This window comes from Tympanuchus pallidicinctus, unplaced genomic scaffold, assembly GCF_026119805.1.
Source record: "Tympanuchus pallidicinctus isolate F22 unplaced genomic scaffold, pur_lepc_1.0 scaffold23, whole genome shotgun sequence".
Classification (NCBI taxonomy): domain Eukaryota; kingdom Metazoa; phylum Chordata; class Aves; order Galliformes; family Phasianidae; genus Tympanuchus; species Tympanuchus pallidicinctus.
The window spans coordinates 7,385,374-7,413,126 of NW_026294740.1; the positions used below are offsets into that span (position 1 = coordinate 7,385,374).

Below are 27,753 nucleotides of genomic sequence, written 5' to 3' on the forward strand. Positions count from 1 at the left end.
AGAGTAATTAACATGCAAAAGAGCATTAACGTTGGACCTAATAGATGGCAAAAGCAGATTTGGTTCTATTAAGAAAGAAGAAAGAATCTGAAGACAGGGTGATGGCAGCGAAACTAATATGATTATGGGAGTCCTTTTGGAGCAACTTCACTGCGAGTAAGATGATGTTAAGAGACATCTAATCTCCCCAAAGTGACTGGGAAAAGCTTACATTGGGGATCACAGACACAGTTCTTGTCAATTACCTTAAAATAAGTCTGGTTCTCACAGCCAGATTTCTTTCCCATAAACAAAGTCGCTGGCAGAAGCAGCTTACAGCCGAACAACTTGCGACAGAAAACAACTTTCTGTGACATGGATAACTTCAAACTGCTAAAGGAAATGAATCCCAAACTTTCCATCACTGAGATTCTGCTATTCCATGTGTCAGGTTTAATAAAGTATTATTAGACTTAAATGTGGGCAAATTAGTATTAGCAGAAAAAAAATGCACAACACAAGATGACAATTTTCAGTGGAAAATCCATGAAATATGAAACTTCAGAAAAACTGTAAGGTTTTTTTGCTGCTGTTAGGGATTTTGTCGTTATTGTTATTTTGGTTTGCTTTTCTTTCGTAATTTTGGGGGAAAAAACCCACAAAAGATTAAATTATAAAATATCACATATGTGAGACTGGGATGTACGATGCTTGTTTAGACTGGTTGTAAAACTGAATCCCACTTCTCAGTTAATTAAATTCTTCTTCTGGATGCTCAAATCTATGCTTGCAAACAACGCAAACCAAACTGTTGCATGGTCCAGACAACACAAGCATTCTGTGTAACGACTTCATCAACATAAAGGAAAACAAATTGAAAGAAGCCACTAGCTCGCAGGATAGCCCAAGAGAACAGAAATACAAGTATTTAAAGTCAACTCCATGACAGGTAGAGGTGTCACATGAATTTTTATGGCACACTGAATGTACGTACACACATGCATGCGTAACAGTCCTCTAGCTGAAGAAACTGCTACCTGAGATGGTGATTTCTATTCCTGTTTCAAAGGGATAACTTAGAATTCTAAGTAAGAATAGTGCTGAAATAGTGTCATAAAAAGGGTGAGTCAAAAGCCCACAGCAATTTGCCTGTAGGGAAAAAGTAGACTTGAAAGAAAAAAAGAAGGTTGCTCACTCACTTTGGCTTATTTAAAATGTCAATAAATGTACTGCATGTTGTTTGGAAGGAAAACATGTGCTCTTAATTTTAAAAAGTAAATTGCATAAGAAAATATAAAGCTGGCAAAAAGTTCAAATTAAAATCTGTTGCTAAAGTTTGAAACTCAGTTCAGTTACATGCCACAGAGCCAAGAAATAAACTGAATGAGTACACTCCAATTAAAAGAAGATACATTATGGAACCATAAAATGGTTTGATTTGGAAGGGATCCTTAAAGGCCATGTGGTCCAAATCCCCCGATGTGATCAGGGACACCTACAGCTCCACCAGGTGCTCAGAGCCCCATTCAGCCCGAGCTGAGTGTCTCCAGGGACAGGGCACCCATCATCAATCTGGGCAACCTGTGCCAGTGGCTCGTCATCCTTATCGTAAAGCAGCTTCTCCTGCCACCCATCAGTACCCCCACGATGTCCTTTCTGGCAGGGCTGTGCTCCTTTCTTCCTTACATACCCCAGCTTGTATGATAGGGGATTCCTTTTATTTTTTCCAGAGCTTCTATTTCAGCCCAATGAAGCATTTACTTGGATCGGTTTCTAAGGAAGAAACTGCAGCAAGGCTGAATCTTCCACACTCAGTGATGGAACACACAGACTTCACTGTCTCCCTCCCTCTCACCGGATGACACAGCAAACCACATCTAGCCCACCAGCACACATAACTTTGAAATGCCCTCAACAGCGTTTGAACTCGTGAAACCACGGAAATGTGGAGTTAAGATAAAACTCAGCCTTATTTCCAGTGGCTCAGATCTAAAGTGATGTAGGAGTTGCTTCAGCAGCTTCCCCCCAGCAGACAAAGTCACAGGAACTGTTATTGCTTCTCACTGCTGAGTGTACTCAGGCAGCTGAAATAGTGCATCCCCTTTAAAGACTCCTGCATTTTTCAAGTGGATCGCAATAACTCTTCAGGCTGAGTTTCAGATGTGTTCTGCAGTGGGCTCACTTGGCTTCAGCTGGAGATGACTGCATAAGTCTCTATTTTGCTGTGTTTAATTTTGCTTGGATGCAACTTAAAAGAAAACAAACCTGAGCAATTCCATGGACTCAGCTCACGATCAGCACAATCCTTTTAAGGATTATAACCTAAAATATTAGTCCACAAGTAACAGCCCTACTTTATAGCTAATATGCACTTTCTGCTTCTGTGAGCCAACACTTGCTCAGCATTTTCTCACCTGGAAGAGCATTAAAATTGGTGCATTTATTGAGCAGCACACTGTATGAAACCATCAGCTGTATCCACTGAAAGGGAGATTTGTTTCTTTGTGTCTTGTTATGCTGGCTCGATGTGACAGAGATGGATGAGGTATACATAACATTTGTTATTGGACAGTGGATTATTTTTGAAAGGAGATCAGTCCAGCAAGGGAAAGGAAGTCTGCCGTAAAAACAAACCTCACTTTGATGATGAAGAAGAATTAAAAGGAAAATAAGGAACAAAGCAGAAGAGAGTTATTCAGTGGTGACAATGACTCCCTTTTATAGCGCAGCATTCCAGAAGAGGTGGGAGAAGAATCCCCTTCCAGTCAGCAGAGCAACTGGTGACACATTCAGTGCAAAATGACTTAGAACAGATTATCTGTTGGAAACGGGGAATCTGAAGTACTTTAAGATTTCTTACTAATAAACAAAGCTTCGTAAAGCGCTGAGAAACAGAACAAGTTTCTCTACCATCACAAAAAAGCAGGGTATCTAACATAAAAGACTACTAAAAAGTAAACAAATAATATTCGTTTACAGCTCTAAGCTAAGAAAAAAATACAGCCATAAGAACTTCAAAGATGTGTAACGTTGGTTTGTGTTCAAAACAAAATTGGTTTAAATTAATGAGTCTTGCTATTGCAGTCTCAGCAAGAATCAGATTTACACTCAATCTCTGCTTTTTGGGAACTATTCGTACGATTTTTACCATTAGGAGATAAAGGAATTGGGCAACAAAGAGCAGTTTCTAAGGGCCAGGCACAAACCCAGTGGCTCTCTGCTCCTTTTGTCCACACAGCATCCTGAGTCACCCACTGGGCCGGCACATCTGCCCTCCTCCCAGCCAGGAGAAGTTAGCCAGCTTGCAGATAGGCTCGTGGCTCCGTTCTGACATGACAATATCTCAACTTGTCCACAGCAATTCTGAAAACAGCAATTCTTCTTGTTTAAGCTACAATCCAAATCTGAAGAAACATGAAGTCCAAATCTATAGCCTACAACTATTTTCGATCATTCACAAGCCATTAAAATGCTGTATCTCAAGTCTTTAATGTAATTTTCTAAATAAAACACCTCTGAGCATCAACATTAGCAAGCATTACTTTCACAAGTGAAGAACAAATTAAAATAGGGAAGTGATAGGAGGAACAAAGGGAAAGGCAAGGGAGTAGAACCAAAATGGCAGATTCAAAGTAATACACAAGTGATTAACATAATAATGCATGGCTAATTGTGGTTAAATTATTACTTTATAAGCGAAGAATGATTTAATGCATTCTTGCTGTATTTCTTGGTCAGGAAGTAAGATTGAATGCAGCATGAGAAAGGCAGTGGTTTGTACAGAAAACTACTTCCACAAATATCAAGGACATTATCACATGGGTAATGATGTGGGAAAGCCCAAATTAGCAGGGATAAGTAATAAACAGCTATTTAGCTTTCACAGCACAATCTATTACACTGTCAAGTTTAAATGCCTTTGGGTAAGAACACACAGACCCATAAAAGTGGTAATTAAGGAAACAGATAAATAAAATGGTGTAAAATGAAGTGAGAATGACCAACAGTTCAACAACCAACAGGTAGGCTTCACCCCCTTGGAGTGCTGATATCATTTTCCAAAAAGCAAGTCGCTCTTGAGGAAGAAAGTCACTGAAATACACTGATTGTATTGCATCTAATCCAGATCACAAGCCTACTTCTTGCTGGGAACTCTAAAATACCAGCAAAAGTAGAACTTCAATACAAACGTGCTGCACAGAATGCTACATAAGCATACATTAAAATGCATAGCCAAGTTTCCTCATCCTTGGGGGGAAAAAAGTCTGTCCATAGCATTGCTGCTGCTGCACAATTAGTTAAATAGAAGACATCTTTGTATATGAATGCATTTCAGTGAGGGAATGAAGTGATGAATGCATTCATAAATCAGACGCTCGCAGATTATAGATCAGACTGCATTATAGAAATTTTAGGTATTTCTTGTAGGAAAAATGTTATGCAAATCATAGTTGTACTCACTAAGCTGCCCAGCATACAAAGAGTAGCAGCTCTCTAAAATGAACCAGATGCATGTTCGGTGTCAAAAAAAACCCTTATGCAGAAGCAGTGCAGATGGCAACCATAACACTAATAGTAAAACGTTTGCTATTCAGCTGTGTAAAACCTCAGTCCTTGTATTACAGGGCTTATGCAAAGGTACAGCAACTCCATCTCAACACAATCCCAGCTTTTCTCACCTTTGCATATGTACCTCTGACATCTCTTTTGAAAACATCCACTAGGACTTGCCAAGTGAAGTGTTGAGCTGCTGCCTTGCATATTTATTCTATTAATTTTAACAGCATTAAGGTGCTTTTAAACTTCAAGACTCCTTTGTAAGATTCTTGCACTGTTTCAATACTGTGTATGCTCTGCACAATGCCCAGTATTTGTGAATGTGATCAAAGTACATTCCTACCAACCTTACTTGTTCTGTGCCCTGCTCAGTAGTATTTGAGGGCTGAGGGCAGGCGCAGCACTCTCATACCCATACAATGCTGCTGGAGGCAAAACAGCACTCCATTTTCAAACTATGGCTAACTTAATTTTTCCCCCAACTTCTGAGCTTGTCAGTCCTAAGAAAAGTCCAGCATCTCTTCAGACTTTTATTTCTCTTCAGACATTTTATTTCTTCGTATGGTACTTGCTCTATCTTGTTTCCTCTTGTTCTACAGATTAAGCCAACAAGCGTTGACTCATGAAGAACAATAAAGAGAAGTTACTTTCTGCTCAACTCTGTTTTCAATAAAAATTAATGAAAAAGAATCTATCCATGTCATTCCTATAAAGAAACGTGCTTAGACAACATTTCCATATGCAATTTAAACTCCAAACTCTTCACCGACTTTGCCATATATTTTGGGAGATTGAAAAGAAATATGAAGGCACTGGCATCCCAATGACAGTAGGAACAGTTGCATTGAATACATTGGCAACATTCCTATTTCCACATCTATGACTACACGTGAGAAAGGAGTAGCACATTTTCATGATCTGCTGTGATGTGGTATCAAGCAAAAATACAAATTTCAATCTTTATTTTCCAACGAAGTGCACTGAAATAGATCAGGACTTTTAAAGATGTCAGTTAGCTGCCTAAATCCCAGTAAATGTCAATGAGATTTAAGCTGCAAACTATTGGGCTAAAAAAAAAATAATAATAATAAAAGAGGGAGGAGAGAGGCAAGGAAGGAGAGAAAGAATGAAAGAAAATCAGACATCCATTTCACAGTTCCACAAAGAGCTTAAAATTAACGGAGCTTATTTTGATTTCTTCATTTACATAAGTACATTCGATTCAAATTCAGTTAACAGCACCTAGAAAGCAGAACTTCATGTAGATTATTGCCAGCACTTTCCTATTAAGATGATTTTCAGCCAAGTGGAAGAACCTCAGGCCTACGTGGGGAAGAGATGAGTGGAGCTAAACAATACAGTGCACTGGTGATAGAACAGATTCGCCAACGAGCTGAAACTGAGATAAATGCTAGTTTTCCTATTTAACAGTTGAAGATCTGGAAAAGACTTGGTCATCTTGCCTGGAAGACTGCTTTCAGATGAGTTTCTTATGACTTGATTCAAAGTATGTGACTTGGAACAGATTTGTGAGTCAAAAAACGAGAACAGAGGCAAAGATTTTTGCAGTGGACCGGGAGGAACTACCCATCACTGTGATGGGAGAAGCTGGACACAGAAATACTCTTGGATAAAACTTTCAAAAAACATTTGCATTTAAATTTCCATGTATTAAATTTAAAAGCATTAGCATTTCTTGAACATGCAATTCTGATTTAAATGCAGACATGATGCATTACCGATTTAAGGATTAATACAGACATTCATCTCCATGAAGCAGAAAAATTAAACATATAATTCCTAATTTGTCCCCAGGAGAGGTACAGACCATATTGTCTATGAGAAATGTCTTCACCCTGTCAACTGATGAAAAAATTTCACTGAAAGTTGGAAAACGAGAACAGGAAAGCAGCCACTCCTTTCTCTTTTGGCTGCATTTGTTCAAATTATCGTTCATAACAGAGACATCTTTAGAACATTCCAGAAATGTTACCCTGCACTTCCCACAGGGCCTTTTATGGTGACTGCAATGGAAAGGGCATTAGTTTGAAAACTTAACAGAACAAACATAAGGCAAGATACAGACTAAAAAACCTAAGCAATAAGCTGTTTGGACATAAGAGGATTCCCATTTCCCCCATCTGAATACCTGTAGAAATACAACATGGACGCTAGACCCTGTTCACCACCACGTCCATCCCAATGGGAATCTGAAGGACTCACAGTATGTGATCCTGCCCAAGTCCTGGCCTGACTCTTAACGAAGGGGAAATACATTTTTCCAAACTCCAACATGATCACAGTAAGTCAATTAAGGAGCCAAACACTGCTATCCTCTGGTCTAAGGATGACTTAAACGCTCTGGTCTGTGCGCACTGTTCTGTTCTGTTAAAGGATCTAATGCACCAGGAAACTTTCACATTACTGATGTCATGCTGCTATACTGGAGACGAAGATGACAATCTTTAACCAAGCTTGAAGTCCTCATTCTGAGTCTCATGAGTGAATACATGTGTGGAAAGAAATCCTGAAATCCAGTAGCCTCAGAATTTATTTTTTGAACTGTAATTTACAGGTTTAGGCTTTAAAGAGCTGATCAGCTTCTCACTTTCAAGATAAACACACAAAGACATTCCTGCAAGGCAGTAACAATAGTTGTATTTCTGCTAATTAACCAGTAGTTGTAAACTCTTATCTGTATATTAGCTGCTTACATAAATAAGACACCAAATTACACATCTGAGTGCTGATTTTGACTTTCCCCTTTTTCAAATCAGTACCACATTGGAAGAAACATCTTCAAGCTGATTATCTTTAGGGTCAATCCTTACATCAAACAGCTAAATTTCTCAGATCCACAGGAAGATGAAAGTGCTAGAGAAGCAAGTCTGCACTCCAACCCAGATGTCAGGCTAGAGCCAAGGGCAGCAGCTGCCAGCACCTCTGGTGTCCTTGGTGCACAGCACACAGCCCACACTGCTTCCAGGCTCCCACTGCACCTTCATCCTCAAGTGCAGGCTGCTCCGTTCCCAGCAGCCCTTCAGTGGCTGTTCTGAGTTCAGAGACCTTTTGGAAGCACGGTGCTACAGCTCCCAGTTCAGAAAGACAAGATCAATCACAGGATGATCTGTACAAAATAAATAAAGTCTGTGTGCATAACATTTCTTTTCTTGAAACTGAGAGTATTTTTGGCTCAGTATCTTCCTCTGGCACCTTTACATTGATCTCTATTCTTTTCATCCTTCTCTGTCCTTGACTTCAGTTGATGCCACTTCCCTTTTCTGAATGACAAACAGGCCACTGCATCCCGGGGCCAGAACGTCTTCAGACTTATTTATGCTGCTGTTTTGAATCTGCTGATCTTTTAATAAACACACAGCTTAAAGATAAAAATCTAAATTTGCACTAAATGTGAAAATTCTGTGAAACATCACAAAAACAAAATAACCTACTGAATGTAGCCATTTATTCAGGTGCATGTTTATAATTACTTAGCAACACCATCAGTCCCCACCACCCCCATAAAAACCAACACAGAACATGCTCCAAATGGCATTATGAGATCAGCAGATCAGAACCAATGCATTATCCCTAAACTGCAAATCCTGGCAGGGAGTGATGGCGGCAGGGAGCTGCTGACCAGAAGCACAGCAGTCCTTCCATACAACAACAAAGCTTGGTCTCTTAAGAGGACATAATTTGATGACTTTTGAAATCTACTGCTTTTACTTTTCTGGAAAACAGCATTGTTTTGAAGGATGCAATCTGATTGCTGAGATGTAAGAAATCATGCATGCACACCCATTTCAGCTAATATAAGCACAAAGATCAGGGAACTATTAGAGAGATTATTTCTCTGGTACCAAGAGACAGTGTTTTTGACAAATAGCACCTGATTAATTTTTTGAGAGATTTCAGATTTCTCCATATGCACGCCTAATTACTGCATTAATAAGGGCTACTGCTATAAAGGAACAGCAAAGCTGTCTCTGCTAAGCCTCCTTGAAACTCATGAACGGAAGCAAACGTTGCCTCCCATGTAAATGACTGCATTAGAAGCCATTACTGATTAATGCTACACACTCGCGCTCAACGTCTGATGCAAAAGATGCCAAGCAAATATTGTCACAAGGGTTTGCTTGCACAGTTTTAGAGACAGCAGTAAGCTAAGCATCCGACACAACACTTGGGTAGGGCAGGTAAGAATTAATTGGTATCTTCCCCCCCAAGAATTGCAGATGCTGAAACTGTTTTTCCTTTTATTGAACCAGCTCGGCCTAGACTGGCTTGTCCCGCAGTGACATGTATATTGAATACAAATCAGACAGCATAGCTTTAAATCTGTGTTGCAGCTCTCATTTCCAATTCGAGAACTGTACTATAATCATAAGCTTCTGGTGGATGAAAGGAAATCAGCTCTCTGAATATTAGCTAATGCCACATTTGCAAGTCCTGAAGAGATCTGTGCTGTTTAAAAAAAAAATAGATCATTTCTCATGAACCTATATATATGAATCGCTTTGTACTGCTCGACTGATAGAAGCGATGCCTGTGCTGGGATTAAACCCTTTTCATCATAAAACCTCATCTGGTTCGGAGTCCAAGTCCATCAAACCTTTTCCCTTTAAAGTCCCGCCTTTGATTCTACATCAATTTATTCAAACCGCAGCTGGGTGGCTGAAAACGAAAGGACAGCATCATTTAAACCAACCATGTTCCTAACTTGAAAGAAGGGCTATAATTAAAAAAATGGGCATAAAAGAATGGAAATGGGATAATATTTTTTAATGGTAGTTCAAAGGCCGACAGATGTCAGAGCCTTTGAAGATGTCAGTACACTGAGCAAGAAGTTGCCATTAAATAGTTTGCCTGAGAGGTGAAGCAGCTTTTTAATGACTGAAAAAGCCCTTGCAGACACATCCTTGTGTTTTTAATTTGTCAGAGTTACTGCAGTATTTTCTGATTAATGACATATGATTATAACTGCATAGCATACATATTTTTATACTTGGTTAAAGGAATACTTTATTCCACATTCCTTCAGTGCCAGATAAGAACAGGAAAGCTTTACTACAGAGTCTAAAACTATTCAGATTGCTCAAATATTTATGGTAATTTGAGGGGATTGGCCAGATACAGAGCTACTATGTGTTGCTACCTTTTGTTCTTTAATGGTGCTATTACCACTGCCATCACAATGTGCATGCATTAAGCAAGCATGTGACCGAGGAACGCATTATGCCCTTCTTGTGCACCAAACAATCACAGCTTTCATAATTCACTGGCAAACAATGTCATCAAATCAAAATAACATTCAGAAAAATCCCTCATTTGATCCTAAACAATACAAACAATGGCTGCCAGTGCATTGTAAGTGCAAACAGCTCTTCTGAAAACAAACAAAAAACACGTATTGCTAGGAAACACGTTCAGAAGAAAAACACCATTTACAAATGCAGATAAGGTCCCCAGTCTTCGGCTGAGAAGATGCTCTTTCAGCTCTCTATCAAAATGTGTGTTTTGCTTTTTTTTTTTTTCCTATTTTCACCATGAATGTAAACTGCAGCAGCCCCAAACCTGCAACCGTTTACCTTGCTCCCCAGAGCAGTCCCTCAGCTCACTGCTGCAGTCTCTGACAAAGCCTGCCTGTGAGCTGGGCTGGTACAGGCACAAGGAAGCATCCAACCCTGGGGATGCACAGAGAAAGCCAGGACAGCACACGTCTCATTGTATCTCTCACCTTGTGGAAGTCATTCAAAGGAAAACACAGACATTACAAGGGAATTCGGTTAATGCACTGTTTCTTTTCTCTAAGCTCTGTGTTGCTCTAAGCTGGACTCAGCTATTAATCAGATAATAAAGTAGTAGAAGTATGATGGACTCAACTAAAGCTTGATGTACAGCAACGCTGGGGGTACTGTATCTTAGCAGAGCTTTGTGAGAACCGATGGAGGCAAAGAAAGCAAAGGTAACACAATGTTCCATCAAATACATGAAACAAGATTGAGCTACCCATTGCAAAAACAAGTGCTGGGAGTTTGGAAAAAGAAGTCTATGGCTTCAGAGAGAAGCAACATAATTTGAAAATTCCATTCTCCCAAATATATTTATTGAATGAAAACAGTCCTGCTAGGAAAAAATACAACTGTGTTAGGACTTCACTATAAAGGATGTGAATAAGTGGCCAAGTTTCAGGACAAACAATTGTAAACCCAACTTCCAGCCAACCTGCACTTTCTGTTCATATTCAGTTACTATTTTAACACTATGGAAAATAAATAAATCAACTAAAGAAAAGAAGATGGCAAATTCTAAGCAGTGGTACTTCAGCTGAAATAGAACTTAAATAAAACTTCAGAGAAGAAAGGCTCTGAGCTGTGAGATTTGCTGTTGAATTTCAAATTATTTTCACAAACTAAAGGAACATTACCTGCAAAAGATGTATCAGAAGAAAAATTACAAGATTCTTCTACAGTGGGAAATATCAGACAGCCTGAAAGTAATGTTTTGCTACAGGAAAATGCATGCAGGCACGCACAGCTGAGCCATTCAGATTCTATCCATTAGAGGGCAATAATACATATACACACATATACATACATGCATACAAACACAGTCACCCACCTGACTGACTTGAGTAGGAAAACTAGCTTTGTCTCTCTAATATCACCAATGGCACGCTGATGACTTGGACCCAATTCCTTTCTCCCTCGTCAACCTTCAACATTCACATCCAACAGATTCAAAATTGCAGTTAGAAGTTGCTGTTTAATTTTGCTTTTTTTTCTACAGGCGATTCCCTACAATACTTAGACTCAGATCTCTGAGAAGATTCCAGCAATACAAATAAATACTCCTACAAATACAAATCAGCCCCTAGAGTATAGCTTGTCAACCTCTTGTTACTTCCAGGATGGCTGGAATTTATGGTAACCAGTAGGCAGCTGCATCACTCACATAACGACCATTAATTCCTAATAGCACCCAGATTGGACAGAATTGGTATGTCTTTAAATATTGCTTTGTAATGACCAATCCTTTATTATCACTACAATTACATTAGTAATGTCATTACGAATACCCAGGTAACGACTTCAGCCAAAAGATGGTCATCTCCATTAACTGCTGAATAAATATTAATTTCAGATCACGCCGGTGGTTTCACTGAAGATCCAAAGTCAAATTCATAAGGCACAGGATGGAGAGGCACAACATCGTGCTGGCCATGTGTGTTACCCCATCCCAGGCTGTAGGCATGCACCCCAGTCATCGAGGCAGGCGCCTGGAACTCGGATATCCTTAATGATGCCAAGTACAGCAGGAAGACGTGCATCTATTTTCAAATATTCCAGCATACACTGTGCACTTGTAGTGGCTGCCTTTCCAAAAATCACTTTCCTCTCTACTTCTCTTTCCTAAATTCATTTTACAGATGCCAATACACCAGAAAGCACAGACTACAAAAGAATTCAAGCTGTCAGAGACAACTTTAGAAGAATTCTATCACCCATACAAAAGGCTGTAGCTCACTCTTCCTGGAATTTTCAGATCTGTTTCAAGTAAAAGCACTGTGTCAGGGGTTTTTTGGTTTGTTTTTTCTTTTCTTTTCTCTCCTTTGTTTCTTTTCTTTTTTTAAAACTACATCATTGCAGTTTTTATCAACTCCGAAAAACAACTTTAAAAACTTAAAATGGAATATTTGCCACCAAGCCAATATTTGAGGGGCCAAGTTTGCAGTATTTCAGGATGACTTTCATGCACGTAAATACAACGAGACAAGTAATTTCAATTTGAAATATATTGTTTTCTCCATTAAACAGAAATCTACGGCATCCTTGACATCGATTTCTGTCATTTTGTCATGATAAACACCAAGGTATTAAGTACCTTCCACATCATGCACCCAGGCTGATTCCAATTAGTGCTGAATAGAAGACAAAATGTCAGTGTAATAAGCTTCAATTTGCGAAGGCTTTGAACACTTGATGATATCACCACTTTGCCAATCATTCCTTGTACTCTTGTACTTTGGCTCTATTTTTTTTTCTCCATATCACCTTCCTTGTCAAAAGAAAGTCTTTCAAATCTTCAGAAACCGAAGACGTGAACAATGTCAGTCATTGGTCTGATGGAGCTAAAAGATCCAAAATTACTCCCCAGTACATCAGAGAACGATGATCTGCACAATATTCCCTCAAAGCTAATTTGCTGCCAACATGTGGAGTAATTGGGAGAAAAAAGTCTACTTTAAAGTCATACTGAGAAAAATATTTTCTCTCATGAAATCAACACAGAGACCTTAAATCACTGTCAGAATCCGTGCCACTCTTTCCAAATAAAGAAGTGCTATTTATTAAAGTGGGATGACAGTCATGTCTTCAAAGGTGACTGGGCCAAAGAGCAGCTCTGCTGTCTTCACATTGAAAACACTCACTGTATTTTAAAACCATGCAATTTTTAACATGCTCCTTTAAAGAAGGCACACACAATTCTGTAAGTTTGAACACACGTGCCTAGTACACGTCTAGAACCCAGTGCCAAGGAGACAGGCAGAATTCTCTACCTGGAACTTCCTCAACGCAGAAATTCAAACCCAGTCCTTACCTGACCGTGGGGGAAAATCAGAACCACAAAATGGCAGCAAGAACAGGCTGGGAAACATGGAACAATGCAGAATACAGCTGGCCTTGCTCTGGGATCAAACAGAGCTATGAGCAGAGCCCTGATCAACAGAGGAGGGCAGCCATGTCCCCAAGCTGGGTTACGGAGGGGCTGATGCTCAGCAGCCGGCTTAGCAAATTCCTAACATCTGAGGCTGAAACTGAGACAGAAGTTGCTACAGACACAGCTGCAAAGTTGATTAACAGTGAAGCACTCAGCCTGGTGTCTGTGCCAGTAACACCATCTGCAGATACAAAGATAACCCGCGATGGGTTTCTTTCCCCTCACCACAAAGCTCCTGCCTATGAAACAGAGGAAAAGCAGAGGTGTCTTCTGTTTTCCCCCTGACTGAAGGAGAGCGGATCGATGGTGGGCTCCCAGGTCAGGGCAGTTTGCCACAAGCAGCTCAGCTGCAATTTGTTACTGGTTTTCCACTTGAAGGTTCCTCTGCGATACTTTAATGTGGGTGTGTGTGGAGCTGTACGGATGCTCTCGTATTTCTCAACTGACATATCTTCAGCCAAAGCGTGTCAGCTACAGGAGAGGGCAAAGCTTTCCACTGGCTTCGTGATTTCTCCTTCCCCCATCACAAACCACATAAAAGAAGAATACAAATAATCAGATGTCCAAAATGGCTATTTATTACCTCATCATGAGTCTATTGGATCCTGCAGTGGTATTGAGTAATATCATTACTTAAACCATAAAGAGGCTGCGTTCATTGCACAAAATTGGGAAAATTAGCATCCATATGGATCTTATTGTTTGAAGACCAGCAATACTACCAAAACAAGTGATGTTAACATTCCAAACTACTGATAGTCATAATTTCTCGTCTGGTGTTTCAGTCTTTTATTTGGTATTTATAATACCATTGAAATGAGGAACTGAACGGATCGTAAAATCTCCCCTATCAGATAAATCGTGTAATGGCTGGACTACCGTTCAAAATTTGAGTTGTGGTGGCAGTGAGCGAATGGAATTTGTGGATGAATTCATCTGCTGACCTAAGGAAGGGATACCAAATTGATTTGGCTAACCTTTCTCCAGAATAACGGACAAGAGAAAAAGTAAGCTGTAATAAATTAAACTGCTTGATTTACAAGACTTTGCACCTCATTTGGTAGTCACACACAGGACATCCTGCCCTCCATCCCCAGAAAACGAATGGAGCAACATCTCAAGAAATTCATTTCCAGGCACATGATGAGTAAAAAGGCCACAGAGAACAGCTGACAGCAACACAAGCAAGAGCAAATTGTGCTTGGCCAAACTGCCTGTCCTCTAAATGAAATGACAGTGGTAAGGGGAGAGCTGCCAGTGTCTTTTTATCTTGGCTTTAGTAAGGCTTTTGACTCAGACATTTACAGAATCTGCACAGTCGAACTGAAGAGACAGACAGGATGGGTGGACTGCAGCGTGAGTGGTGAGCTCCTGGACTGCTGTGAATGAGGCACAGGAGTCAAGGTAACCATTTAGAAGGAGCACTTGTCAAAAGTGCAACACAGGGCTGCTGCAGCTTAACATCCCTATCAGTGACATGGATGCTAGGACACCAAGAGACCTGAGGAACACGTTGGATGCTGCACTGGGAGAAACAGTCAGCGTGCTGCAGAGCAGGGCTGCCATCTCCTGCAGCCCAGCACTGGGTTTGTTCAGCCTGGGGAGCAGAGGGCTGAGTGGAGCTTCTGTCCTTAGCTAAGTGCATGGAGGAACCATGGCGAAGGCAGGAGCAAGCACCTCCTGAAGAGAGCACTGGGAGGACAAGCAGCTACAGATCTATGCTGTAGCAATAGAAATTTAATTGGACATAAAGGAAAGGATTCATTCATCTATCACTTTAATGTTCCTTCATATAATTTTAAACATCATTTCACACCAATGCATGCAAAGCCACGCCCAGTGTATTTGCTAAAAACTGCCATGCACAGACATCCTTTGCTCAGCCGATGGGCAAAACTACCCTCTGCTCGTTTGGGTTTTTTCTACCCTCAGAGAAATTATTCTATTTAACTCCTCTTTAGGAAGTAATCACTTTTCAGTAAACAGCACGTACTGGCATAAAACAGAATACTGCCTATGATATGAACCCTGCCCCTTCTGCAGTGACACTGCATACACCATCTTTGCAGATGCCTATATTTAAAATCAAAAGCTCTAACAATATAAAATGTTCATAACAGTGTAAGAACTACCACATATTCCATCTTACATTATACAAAGTCCGTTTTGCTGAGAGCTCCATCTCAGAATCAGATTTAGTGCTAAGTGATGAGCCAGTTTCTATGGCAACTGCTTCCTCTTTTACACGCACTGTAGACAGCATAAAATGTCAGTTCTGTCCTAAGCTAACTTAGCATATTTGATCAGCAAACAGCAATTTATGCACCATTATGTATGGCTTCATTACATATTTCAGATGCGGAACATTCTCAAGTACAAAAGAATACATGAGCAAGAAAAGTCACACCTGCACTGAACTGCTTGCTGTCTAATTCCAATCATGCTCTAAAAAGTGAAAGTCAAGCAAAAACGTAGAAGAGATCACAGATGATCACCCCTCCAGTACAAGAACACTTCAATGGTTCCATTAAGCGAGGAAGTGGCAGATGTTCATAGGCTGTTCAACAGCCTTGTGTTGAAAGACATCTCAAACAGGAGCAGCAGCTTCCAAGTGGGGATCAGGAGCTGAGCACTTGACACAAAACAACAAAGGTGGCGAGACAGACTTATCACAGCAGAGAAAGGGAAGGTACGCAGGAGGCTGAGGCCCTCCCCTCGATGGAGGTGCTTGGTGGAGGGATTCACCAGCCCGAGATGTGTGCTTCTGGCTTTTAGAGCAGAGCGTTATTTTTCCCTTTAATTTCACTGAATGTCTGCACTGCAGTCCGCATTCTTTTCACACCCCTCCACATTTGCTCAAGTAGAGCTACAACCAGTTACATTGCTTGCTAGAGCCCCATTTGGGGTAGTATTTGAGTATTTCTCCATGAAATGATGGGTTTGGCCACCTCACTGAGCTCTTGGCTGACTGGTTTGAAGCCCTGTTTGAGTGTCCCTACAGGACCCCTCATCAGATGCATGATTTTTAGGATGTACCCCTCATCAGTGGGATCCATCCCCATCCTGACTCAGCCTGCAATGAAAAACAACCAAGAGAAATCATGCAAGGGCTGTAACAAATATTTGGTACTTCTAATGTTTTACATCAACAGTCGTGTTCATTACTTTGCTTTGAGCGGTGGGAAATTAAACATGCTGCAATAAAGCTAAAAGCCTTTGTTTAAGAAAGGTTCAAAGGGAACTGCTGTCTGTCTGCAGAACTCTGACTGTCAGCCCAAAAGCTACTCTCCAAGCAAAATAAAACAAACAAATATTTAGATTGTGACTCCATGATTTAGATTGTTTGTAGAGAAAGCTTGCATAGCAAGCAGTGCATTTCTTCTCATGCCAAAGACATCTTCTATTGTGAGAAGAAAAGTCGTCAAAGAAAAAATGAGTCACAGAATTTATTTACTTAAAGTTATATACGGAAGTGACTTCAGTAGCACCATCAACATCTGAAAGTTTCACAGAGTACATTTATCTGTTCCTTCCAGACACAATCAAATGAAATGCTTCCACTGATACTGGAAGAGCATCTGGGTGGAAACCGATGCTTGGAGATATGAGAATAACTACCAAAGTAAAACCAAGCTGATCAGAGATTTAGGGTAGGTTCTCAAAGATCAAGGTTTAAGAAAGTCTTCTATTGTGAAACAAATGCTGCTGGATTATTTCTGTATTAATACAGCAATGAAAAGTTCCTCTTATAGCACAGACAGAAGTTGTGCTCACATTTGGCTTAGTTATTATGAAATAGCTATCAACAGTTGATCAAGCTCTATATCCAATAAGCACAACAGTACACGTGGAGCACATAGATATATATGCTGACTATACATATAGACATACACACTATTACATATATTTAGTCAACATACATATGGAGGAGACAGGATAAGTCTCTTCTTTCCCCTCTGCTTGATGCACTAACTATCCATAAGCACACCAACAATTTGCTTCAAGGAAAACAATGACTGTTGCCTTTTAATTTGTGTACTACTGAACCCAACAGGCTCACAGAGCTCAGAATTAATTCAGAGAAAACAGCTGCAGAAGGATCACAGCATACAAGTGCAGGAGTGAATTTTCAAAGCAGATTGCCAGAGGAAAAGTGGAAGGATGTCCTGTGCAGCAGGTCTGCAAAGGAACTGCAGGTCTGCAAGAGGGTGAACGGAAGCAGGCTGGTGGAGGCCAAGAGGAGAACTTGAAGAGCAAAATGCAATAGAGGAAGAAGGAAACAGATACTTCAGACACAAAAATGTCTTCTCAACTCTTCTCATCACCTCCAGCCCATTCCTTGTTTATATATTATATACTTACAAAAATAAATATAAAATTGGACTTCTATTTGTAGTATGTGTATTTGAACAAGTTTAGAACTGCCAGAGGTTTTCTCTCCCAGCTGGCACTGGATTATCGAGAGTCCTAAGACACCCCCAAACACCACTGACATTCTCTCAAAGCAGCCAAGTTTTTGAGATAATAAACTGTATATATTAAAATTAAACGCTGTGACATCAGTGACAGAAAGCAACAAAGCATGCCTCGGTGTTCAAGTTACTCTTGACCCAGTTATGAACGGATAAAAAAGTGGATTTGGTAATTATTGTGCAACAGGACATAGAGGAAGAATTTGGTTTCAAGGAACTTTTTTCCCATCTTGCTTCAGTGCAGAGTGCTGTATTTGAAGTGATAGAGGTACTTTTTTCCTTCTTGCCCAAAGGTCAATGGTGAGAGAATGAGCATGAAAGTGATCCAACTCCGTACAGCAGCTGGAACATGAAAATCTTTGAGCTGGTTCAGGACACGTGTCAGATGCTGGTGAGAGAATGACAGCCACAGGATAAAGGGGAAGTCCAAGGGCACAGCTGGCACAGCTGGCATCGGTTGTTAAGATTTCCTAACCTTGCTATCTTATTTCACAGTAGAAAAAACATCTTCTATTCTCTGTAGTCAAAGCCTTGCTTCCAAAAACCTCTGATTCAGTAGCAAGGTTGTTTTCATTAAAACAAAGAAAGTGCACTCTCATCCAGGGAGTTCCCCAGTTAGCAAAATAATGAATGCACGAAAATTACGGAGGGAAGTGAGGAATGAATGACCAAACTATTGCTTCAGAATATTCTTAAAGAAAATCCTGCTCACATCCCAAATCTGAATTAAACACAAGCAGTGATTTAAAACTGACTTTTTACCAAACGAAATTCCTTTGTCATTAACTATTACTTAAGCAATATTACGGCAGCTCATAGGAAACACATAGGATTTAAACTACTACAAGAACACAGCACGATATAAAAGCCTTTGTACTGCTCTGACTTTTACTGACCTACATGTCAATTGACTCCTCCCTGAGCATTACAACCCCAGGTGAAAAAAATCAAAGCAAGCCTCCTAGAAATAGATAAATGCAGGAGCTGAAGTGGAATGCAGCTGTTATCCTGAAATTCATCAGGAATACAAAAGGTGATCTGCTTAAATCACATTCCTTTCCTGAAAACATACTTAAATTGTTATTCAAAGAAACAGTAACATAATGTTATACGAAACAATACCTGGCAACGCACTGAAATCTTTGTTTTGTATATTTTGGTTTTGAGTGAAACATTAATAAAAGTATATATATCTGAATACAATGGAACAGTTTTGTCTATTGGCTCTTACAGCAGCTAAGGACCCATGTGAAAGAGATGTGGATCCTTTCAGCAGCGGTGCAGTGAATTGTTCTGCAGTACTCATTCGTATCTGATTCTAGTAATGCAGTATAAAATGCGTGCTTTAAACATTTGCTACTTTCATTGGGGAAGGTTTTAGAAAAAACAGAAGTGAATATCTTTAATAAAGGTGCTCTCAAATCGCTCCCTGAACACTGAACCCATAGGTCCTTCAAACCAAGGTACTCAGAAAGTGATTAACACTAATTACTATTTTTTTTTAAATACCCAGCAAATCCACTTTTCATTCAGCAAGGCAAAATGGCCTCTTCTCTTGTCTCAGAGCACCATTGCTGTAATACAGAGAATTCCTACGATCACTGCTGTCAAACGTGATTCAATTTTAACAATTTTTGTATCGATCTTATTTTTATGTAAAGCCCTGACTACACAGATGCATTAGATTGCTGTGATATCTTTGTTAAGAGACCATCAAATGTTTCACAATGGACATTGGTCATTAGTCTCGTTAGATGATTATGCATTTTGGTTGCTTCCTTTTTTTTTCCCTTTTTAATTAAAAATACATTCTATAATTCCATAAAAGACACCCGTACTGTCTGTTAAGCTCTCTGCAAAGACAAAAGTGAATTCTAACACAAAGACCAGATGAAGGAACAGAAACAGAAAAACGATGCGTCCTTGAAAGCAGATAGATACTTATTGGAATTTAAATAAACAGCAGCTCTTCTAGTCAAAGGCAATGACATTTTTTCCCCTGATTTACATGTCATTCTCAGGGCAGCGATGCCCAAACGACTGTACGCGGCCATTCAAACTACAAAGAAAAGGCCAAAGTTTTTTGCTATTCAGATTGTTCCGATTTTCATAATAGCTGCCATGATTCCAAGTTCTTTATGCAGCGCCTGTAGTAGCATCCTATATCCCGTTGCAAACAGAATGCACAACCAAACTTTGGGCTCCAGTCTTTAACAGAAACAACCCACAACAGAACTAAATAGAGATATACTTACAAGATGCCTCCCAGATTCTCTGAATTTGCTTAAGACAGTCCCTTTGCGTTTGTGCTCGACGTTATAGAGAACAGTTGTAACAAACGTGGTCACGTAGACAGAACTCAAACCATTTTTTAACCCAGGATATACAGCTCTGCCTTGCTACACAAATGACACGAGGCAAATAGGTAAGATACAACTCTGCAAGGGCTCTCGCAAATAGCTTTATGGTTGAGACGTATCTATCTTAGGCCAAAGAAAAAAATCCAAATAGAAACCAGCCCCTTTAGCTCTTTACGCCTTTGTTCGCTCTCACAGTAGAAGTGGGGAATCGGGGACATGGTTTAATTTTTCAGAAGCCATCTGAATAACCTCTTCCCAAGCGTTCCCACAAAATTCTTATTTTCCTTGGAAATCCGTAATGGTGGAAGCAGAGAAATAACCCCTGGCTCTGCAATGTATCCCCTGTCCTCCTCCAGCACGCGACTTCTTTTCCAACAGGCTTAAGGCAGATTTCGATAGTCTGAATCGTCCAAGGGTAACCCAAAAAATTTGTTAAAAAAATTAAATATTCGAGTTTGCTTTGCCAGGTTAATTTTCAGTAAAAGACGCAGCCTACCAGTCTACAGGAAATTAAAACGAAAATTCCTCAATGTCAGTCGTACATCTCATAGAGAAGGCAGCAGTGCGCGAAAAGCACGTCGTTAAGGATGCCTTACGAAAATGTCCAGTTTTAGTATAAAATATTCCACACGTGATAAGCGATTCTAATGCTGATTAGTAAAGACTACTTTCTGAATACTCTTCAAACTATGAAATCATCTTAAATTTTTTAATGTTGCCATTTTAGGCCTTTTTCATACAGGCTCTTTGGAAAATACACCATGCCATCCTTACCGAAAAATATATTGAAAAAATGCAGTAAGATTTTTTTTTTTTTTTAAACTGAAAACTAATAAAGATCATTTTCCATGCTGACAGTGCACATTTCATCCAGAAGTTTGAAGAGTCAAATGCTACCCCAGCTGGGGGTTATTCTGCCAAATGGCTTCCAACAGTGACCACAGAGATGGAGGATGGGAGGGGTGCATGCGTGTGTAGGAAAATAAACGTGATGGTAAGCAACCCAAAAGGCACATTGTCTGATCAAATATCTGACATACGTAGCCAAACACACAATGCAAATCTAGAATGCAAAATTGAAACAATAAGACAAGGACAAAAATGAAATAAAGCCATCTGTGAGTTACCTGCAGAGATTTAAAACAAAAAAAGCATACAAATGAAGTAGACATAATTCATATGGATTTGCCCAGGAAGGAGAAAAGGAGGGGTGAATGTGAGGGCTGAGGGGGGAGAAGAACAGATACCTTTTTTCTTAAACAAATCCATCATGAAAGAAAATGAGACAAGATTATAAATAGGCCGAGTTATAGCGCACCATGGGATTTTTAATCTGGCTACCTGTGGTTTTTGCAGTTAAAGCCCTATTCAGTAGTGGGAAGGGAGGGGGGAAGCGGAAAAAAAAAAAGAAGGAAGAAAAGAAAAACAAAATCACGTTTACGTGCCAGTTTCGCAAATGATCACACAGCGTACATCACCAACCATGCTGGAAAACAGGAAACCCCAATTATTAGCATTTTCTAATAAGTGTACGCCTTTCAAACATTATTGATCGTTACCTGCCCGTCTCGCTTCCTGCACTCCTGAGTTTTGCTCTCGTGCTCTGCCATGGCAGCGCGACTCTGCTTCTCCAGCTTCTCGATTTCCCGTTCGTGGTGTCGGACCAGGCAGTCCTTCTCTGCGTTGTGCTGCTGGAATAGGTGCGTCTTCTCCTGTTCATGCTCCAGCTTCAGCTCCACTATCTGATTGGACAGTGAGGAGTACAGTTCATCAATAGAACATCCTTGTCGTCATGACAACTCGTCTACAGCTTAATTTTCCCCTTAATTTCATCAAGTTGGCTATTTTATTTTTACGTCACTATTACCTCACCTTTTAAAAAGCCACCGTTAGCGTGACAGAATTCCTCCAGACAATTCCAACAATGGCGACAACCGAGCAAATCCAGCGCATCCTTAACCAATTTGGTGGTACAAATGTCGGAGCGTTTAAAGGAAAAAAAAAAATTGCATCGTCGCGTTCCGCAAACGGTCCCCCCATACCCTGCTGCTGCTCATCCGCGGGGCTGAGGATCCTAAATGGTTAATAGCCAGCCTGCTCGCCCCTTTGCTCAAGTACACAAACGCAACCCCCCCACCCCAGTGTTAAATCTTTCAAGGATTTCTTGATGATTTTCCAGAGCGAAAGCTCTTCCTTCAACATCCAACGTTGTGGTGTGTACAGGTTTTGTTTTGTTTTCAGAAAAAAGAAAATTATAAAAAACAAAGCTCTATTATCCCGTTGTCAGCCACGCTACCCCAACATAAACAGATGTATGTGTTCCAGAAGGGCACCTGCTGTGCCGCAAGCCCGCACCAGGGTCTCAGAAGCAGCGCTCTATTCTCAGGATCCTTTCCCAGTCCGCACCACACTGGCTGCTGTGACCTTGGCCAGCCCCAGCCTCTCCCCGCTAGACTGAATGGCAGCCCGAGACCAAGGGCCTGGTTGCCGCAGCTTTGATACTAATCCTCCCCGCCTGCGCACAATGGCACCCTACCTGGCCTGCACACTGGAGCAGCCAGGCGGCCTTTGAAGCAGGTGATGAATAGGGACGGCAGGAAGCCGCTTCCCCACTGAACTCCGGGCCACACAGCTGCTAAGAACAGTCACTTGGATTTTTCTTCAGTTTTGGTGGATTTTGAGGAGAGGGGGGAAAAAAAAAAAAAAAGAAAAAGAAAAAGAAAAGAAAAACGCCCTGATGGAGAAGATGGTGGGTTATGTGCAGCGTGAGAATCCAGCTTCAAACAGAAGCTGTCGGGAGGAGCCGGCATCGCAGCGCCCGGCACCTATCTTAAAGCTGCAGCAGGCAATTCCACGCGGGCCGCGGCCCCAGCAGAGCTCTGCCTGTGCCTTCGGGTGCCCCTGGTTGTGGCTTTTGTATAAAATTTGAAGCGAAACAAAACGCAACAACTTCTCTCCAACTGCAGATCGGAACAGCGCAACATTTGAAGGCAAAATGTCGTGGGCTCAGCACATACTCCCAAAAACAGCATGAGGGGAACAGAGGTGATGTTCCACGGTTTAACATCTCCATGTTATTCACTGACGCCCCATGGTCTGCCCATCACTGCCTCATGCTGAGCTCTGCACCTCAGGTTTTTGCCCCATGTTTGTGCACAAAACTGTTCACATTCAGCTGCTGTTGGTGCCCTCAGCACATCTAAACAAAAGTATTCTTGTCCCCTTCAAGTAATTACGAAGGCTTTATCCTGTTCCTGAAAATCAAGTCTTTCAGACATCAGATCTGATTAAAAAGAGACCATGCTAACAAAAAAGGTCTTTTTGTTGGAGCTTTTTCTTTTTACCTTGTTGACCACACTTTCAGCTGGTTGTGCCATGTAAGGTCTGGGGTGAGAAGCTGTGAGAAAATCATTTTCATCTTTACTTTTTCAGTTGAAGAAAAGAGAATATTCTGGAAGGAGGCTGGGGTGGATCCGCTTCCTCCCCCAGCTGCAGCTCTGTGCGTGCATGGTGGGTTTGCCCAATCAAACTAAGCACTTTCACTTAGAAATCACTCCACTTTCAACGCGTATATTGAAGTAGCAGAGCATCTGAATTTAAAAAGGGGAAAAGGAGCGAAAAAGAGCAGTGTTACTGCACACAGAGGGGAGCACGGGTGGTCTGATGTTGGAACAGAAATGGCGGAAAGTAAGGTGAGGGGTTACCAACAGTCATCAGCAAGTGCAGAGTGTGGAAGAAGCCCTCCCTGCTCAGAGCGTGCAATTGCCCACAGCAGTGCCTGCAAAACTGACCTTCCCTCACAAATCTTAACAATCCCCCCACACTCGTGAGCAGAAAATGTGCTTTCCTGTATAAATAACAGCAAGTGAACGAGGAAGTGTTTCACTATGATGGTGAACACTCACTGAACCTTCTTTTCCCCTAAGAACCACCAAAAAATACCCTCGCCAAGAAAAGACAGACGACCATGCTGGTTCACAGCAACAATCCGACTTCTTCATCACAGGAAGCTGCATGAAAACTATTTGAAGTCTTCATAAGTCAGTAAGTATTCTGACTCTTCTTTGAGGCAGCACACATCTTTATGCCTAACAAACCACCTTTTAAAATTGCATCATTTTGAGGTCTTTCCGCACATAAACCTAGATGCTTAGCACTCCAGATGATATTGAGATGTCTACTCATATCTAGAATATGTCTGTAAGACAGAGGTCTGCACATCTCAGCCAAAAGTAATGTGATATTCACAGTGCAATAGCCTCCATGCCAGGCAGGTGTAAGTGCACCTAACTGCAGAGGTACTCCAGAAGAAACCAATGAAGTCCTAGCATAAAACCCTGCTGCTGTTTTGGCTAGGTCAGTTTGTGCACCCAAAGAACAAAGCTCAACAATAAATAGTCTGACAATTGCAGAAGACTTTTTCAGAAACCACATACTTGTAAGACAATCGACGTCAGCAAATGCGTTTTTAAAGTCCCTAATGTAGACAAGAGCTTCTACTATACAGTTTTTGCTTCTACATCACCCACCAAGTTTAGGCTTTTCAATTTTAGAACAATTTCAACTTGTTCTCAAGAACAAGTATGCCTTTGAAAGTCTTTTTACAGTCCCCAAAGGAGTGAAAGGAAATTAGTTAGCTCACAGCCTCTTTGAAAAATGTAGCTGCTACAATAAATATTTGACACCAAAGTATGAAAATACATGTAAATTTATGTCCACAATTCCAGAAATATTATAAGTAACACCTACATAAAATATGGTTTTGCATGGAAGGATGATTTTATTAGCCTTGTTTTGGCATGACTGTATTTCTGAGGACCTGAGAAGCCACCAGTAAATTATATAAGTCATGCCAAAGAACTGAACTAAAGCTCATTCATTCAGCACACACACAACATGCCCATTTAACAGCAATTTTATCTTATAAAAATTTAAGAACATTTTCAAACATTTTACTGGGGATTTTATTTCCCATTCCTCCACTGGTAAAACAGGTGTCTTCATTATAATTATGCTGCTCAAAACCAGCTCTAACCTCTGACCAGCGCACCGCACGACATGCGATCTATCCCCAAACACCAAATGTAGTAAAAGCTAGCATTTTCTGTCTCCTAAGCCTACACATAAATGTGCGTGTTTCTTGAGGATATGGGGATTACCCATCCCTGCACATACACTGCTTCTAAAGTAATCTGATATAACAGACTTGAGGATCGAGTATTAATCATGCTGGGCTCTGGCTTAGCATAACTTCGGGTGGAAAAGAGGAATCTTTACTGCAAAGCAAGGAAGTACACTAGAACTATTTCACAGCAGATAAATTCAATGCATTTGACAAGCAAACTTTTTTTTTTTTTGAGATTTCACTATAATTCTGAAAACAAAATATGCCAAAGATAGAAGGACTGCAATGAGCAGAGGGCAGTGAAAAATACCTCAGTGCAGATCCGTATGTTACCAGTGAGGCAGCAAACACATTCTGAGCAACGTACATCACACACACATGGCAATTATACTTTACTTTCTATTTCATTGCAAGTTGCAATAATTTAATTGTCGCAACTGTGTTTCCTGTTACTTTGCAAACTAAGAACCGAGAGAAATTCAATGATGTAAATGAGTCGTTAGCAAAACTGCAGTTTTATCAACCCTTTCCACAGCAGTATGCCTGAGTGGTCTCAGTAGGTGGCAAGACCTGATCAATAAACTTTCATTTACAAAGACCTTCCTGAAGTAATATTTTTTTTAAGCATAGGCAGCAAAAGCATCACACAACCCTCTTATCTTCTCAATCAGCCCGCCATGAGAAAATTTATTCTTAAATTGACAGCATGATGGCACTGAAGTGAACAATATCCCTGTTCACAGTATCCCTGTGAACAAACCACATGTGACACTGACAAACATCAGTAGGTACCCACTTTGTCTGCCTCAAGAAAGCCAATGAGGTGTGCAAATAGAAACATTTCTTTCAAAGTAATACACCTTGAGTCATGGCAATTGCCTGCTTGTAGCAGGTTGTGCTGCAGAATTTATTGTACATTGTCTTTGTTTATCCAAGGACTTTCTTCAAATGCTGACAGCCAACTCCACAAGCACTCGCAGGCTGACTTGTATTTACTGCAGGCATCAATTTATGATCCTGACCTCATGTCCCTCCTCCCACAGCTGACTGTTGACTATCCAGGGAGCTGAGGCTCTTAACTCTGAATCACACACAAGTGAAATGCCTGAAGGAGTCAGTGTAAATACCCATCCATCTGATTAAACGGCTCTGTAAACAGCAATAGTACAGCTATAAGATTTTCACCCACTCTTTTTACTTGAAAGTCAAGTTCATATCCTTTTCCCGATTGTGAGCTTTAGCTACAGCATGAAGTGAAAAGCTGATGCTGATGACTGAAGAAACTATTCCTCAGATATTCCAAGCAAATGGCATTCATCTGCGTGTTAGGATGGTTGAAAGGATACACTTACGCATCCTGGATTAATTTGTTAAATTTATGCAGCTTGTTGCTGATGACATGAAAAATTTAGAGGCTCTACTGGCATTCTCATTTGGCCTCCATGCAAGAACAGGCTGTATTTCAATTATCTTAGGCTATAGACAAAGAGGAGAAGAACAAAGCCTTCTACAAAGATGGTGTCCTTTCAGCCAAACCAGCATACTAAAAATATTCAGGCACTCACTGTTTGAGGAATACATATTTCAAAAGCATGTCTTTGCAAATGTTTTCTTCATTCAAGTGGATAACAGGCTGGTCAAAAGGAAGCTAGAAAAAAAAAACAAAAAAGGAAGAAACCAGCCAAAGAAAAGCTGGGACATAAGTGCAGTGGCAGGAACTCTCAGCTGTGAAGAGGCACAGGGACAAAGCAAGCTGAACATTAAGCTTGTTATCTCTATTAATGTGTCACACTGCGTGCTCCCAAAGACTTAAGCACGGGACTGAAGTCAGAGTTCAAGGTGTACACATGGTCATCATATCTTGTGATATGACTGGTGATGCTGGGAGCCGTTCTGAAGACGTGACGACCCTCCAGCAGCCCACATCCATAAGTCTAATCTGCATTTCTCAGCCTGAACAGCCCCAGACCTCAGATTTGCAGCCAGTAGTTATTTTCCTAAAAGGATGGCTTCCCAAATCCCACCTATGCTTTACTCTATTCCTCATTTAAGCTGCATTTTCCCTTTCTCTCAGGAGGTCAGCCTTAACACCTCCTCCATACACAAACTCTTCTGGTTCTGTTTCACAGAAAAGACATAGAAATTCTCAGTAAGACTCTTTGAAACATTTAGCAGCTAAACTCCAGTAAATGGGAATTAGTGTTTATTATGTAAATACGCTTGAGTAAAGAAAAATTAAAAAATAAAAAAATACAGGTGAAAAATTCCTGGCCTCCAGCATTTTGAGAAAGTATTGTTACAATTTCAGCAAAAGCAAAATGCCACCTCAGCTTTAATCACCCAAACACTGGCAAAATCTTTTGGCACAAAGTTGAACAGCTAAAGATCAGGAGGGGAAGATGCAAAACCATCAATTCTCAATTAAGCTTTAGAATATTTTTAAGAAACTGAGCATGAGCCTGCACTTGTAGCCTTGGTATTAAACGGCACTGCTAGCGCTGTGGAAGACGTTGGTTTTTAAATCTACGCCTCTGTG

At 40.6% G+C, this 27,753-nt stretch overlaps 1 protein-coding gene across 5 annotated transcripts in view; it reads right to left on the minus strand.

Annotated features, from left to right (window-relative positions):
* The window catches only part of CEP112 (centrosomal protein 112), a 139,025-nt gene that overhangs the window by 53,848 nt on the left and 57,424 nt on the right, over window positions 1-27,753 (minus strand). For all 5 annotated transcript variants that reach the window (XM_052688026.1, XM_052688023.1, XM_052688024.1 and 2 more), the window contains one exon: window positions 21,652-21,834. In XM_052688026.1, the coding sequence (XP_052543986.1) occupies window positions 21,652-21,834 (183 nt within the window). The remainder of the gene's footprint in view (window positions 1-21,651; window positions 21,835-27,753) is intronic.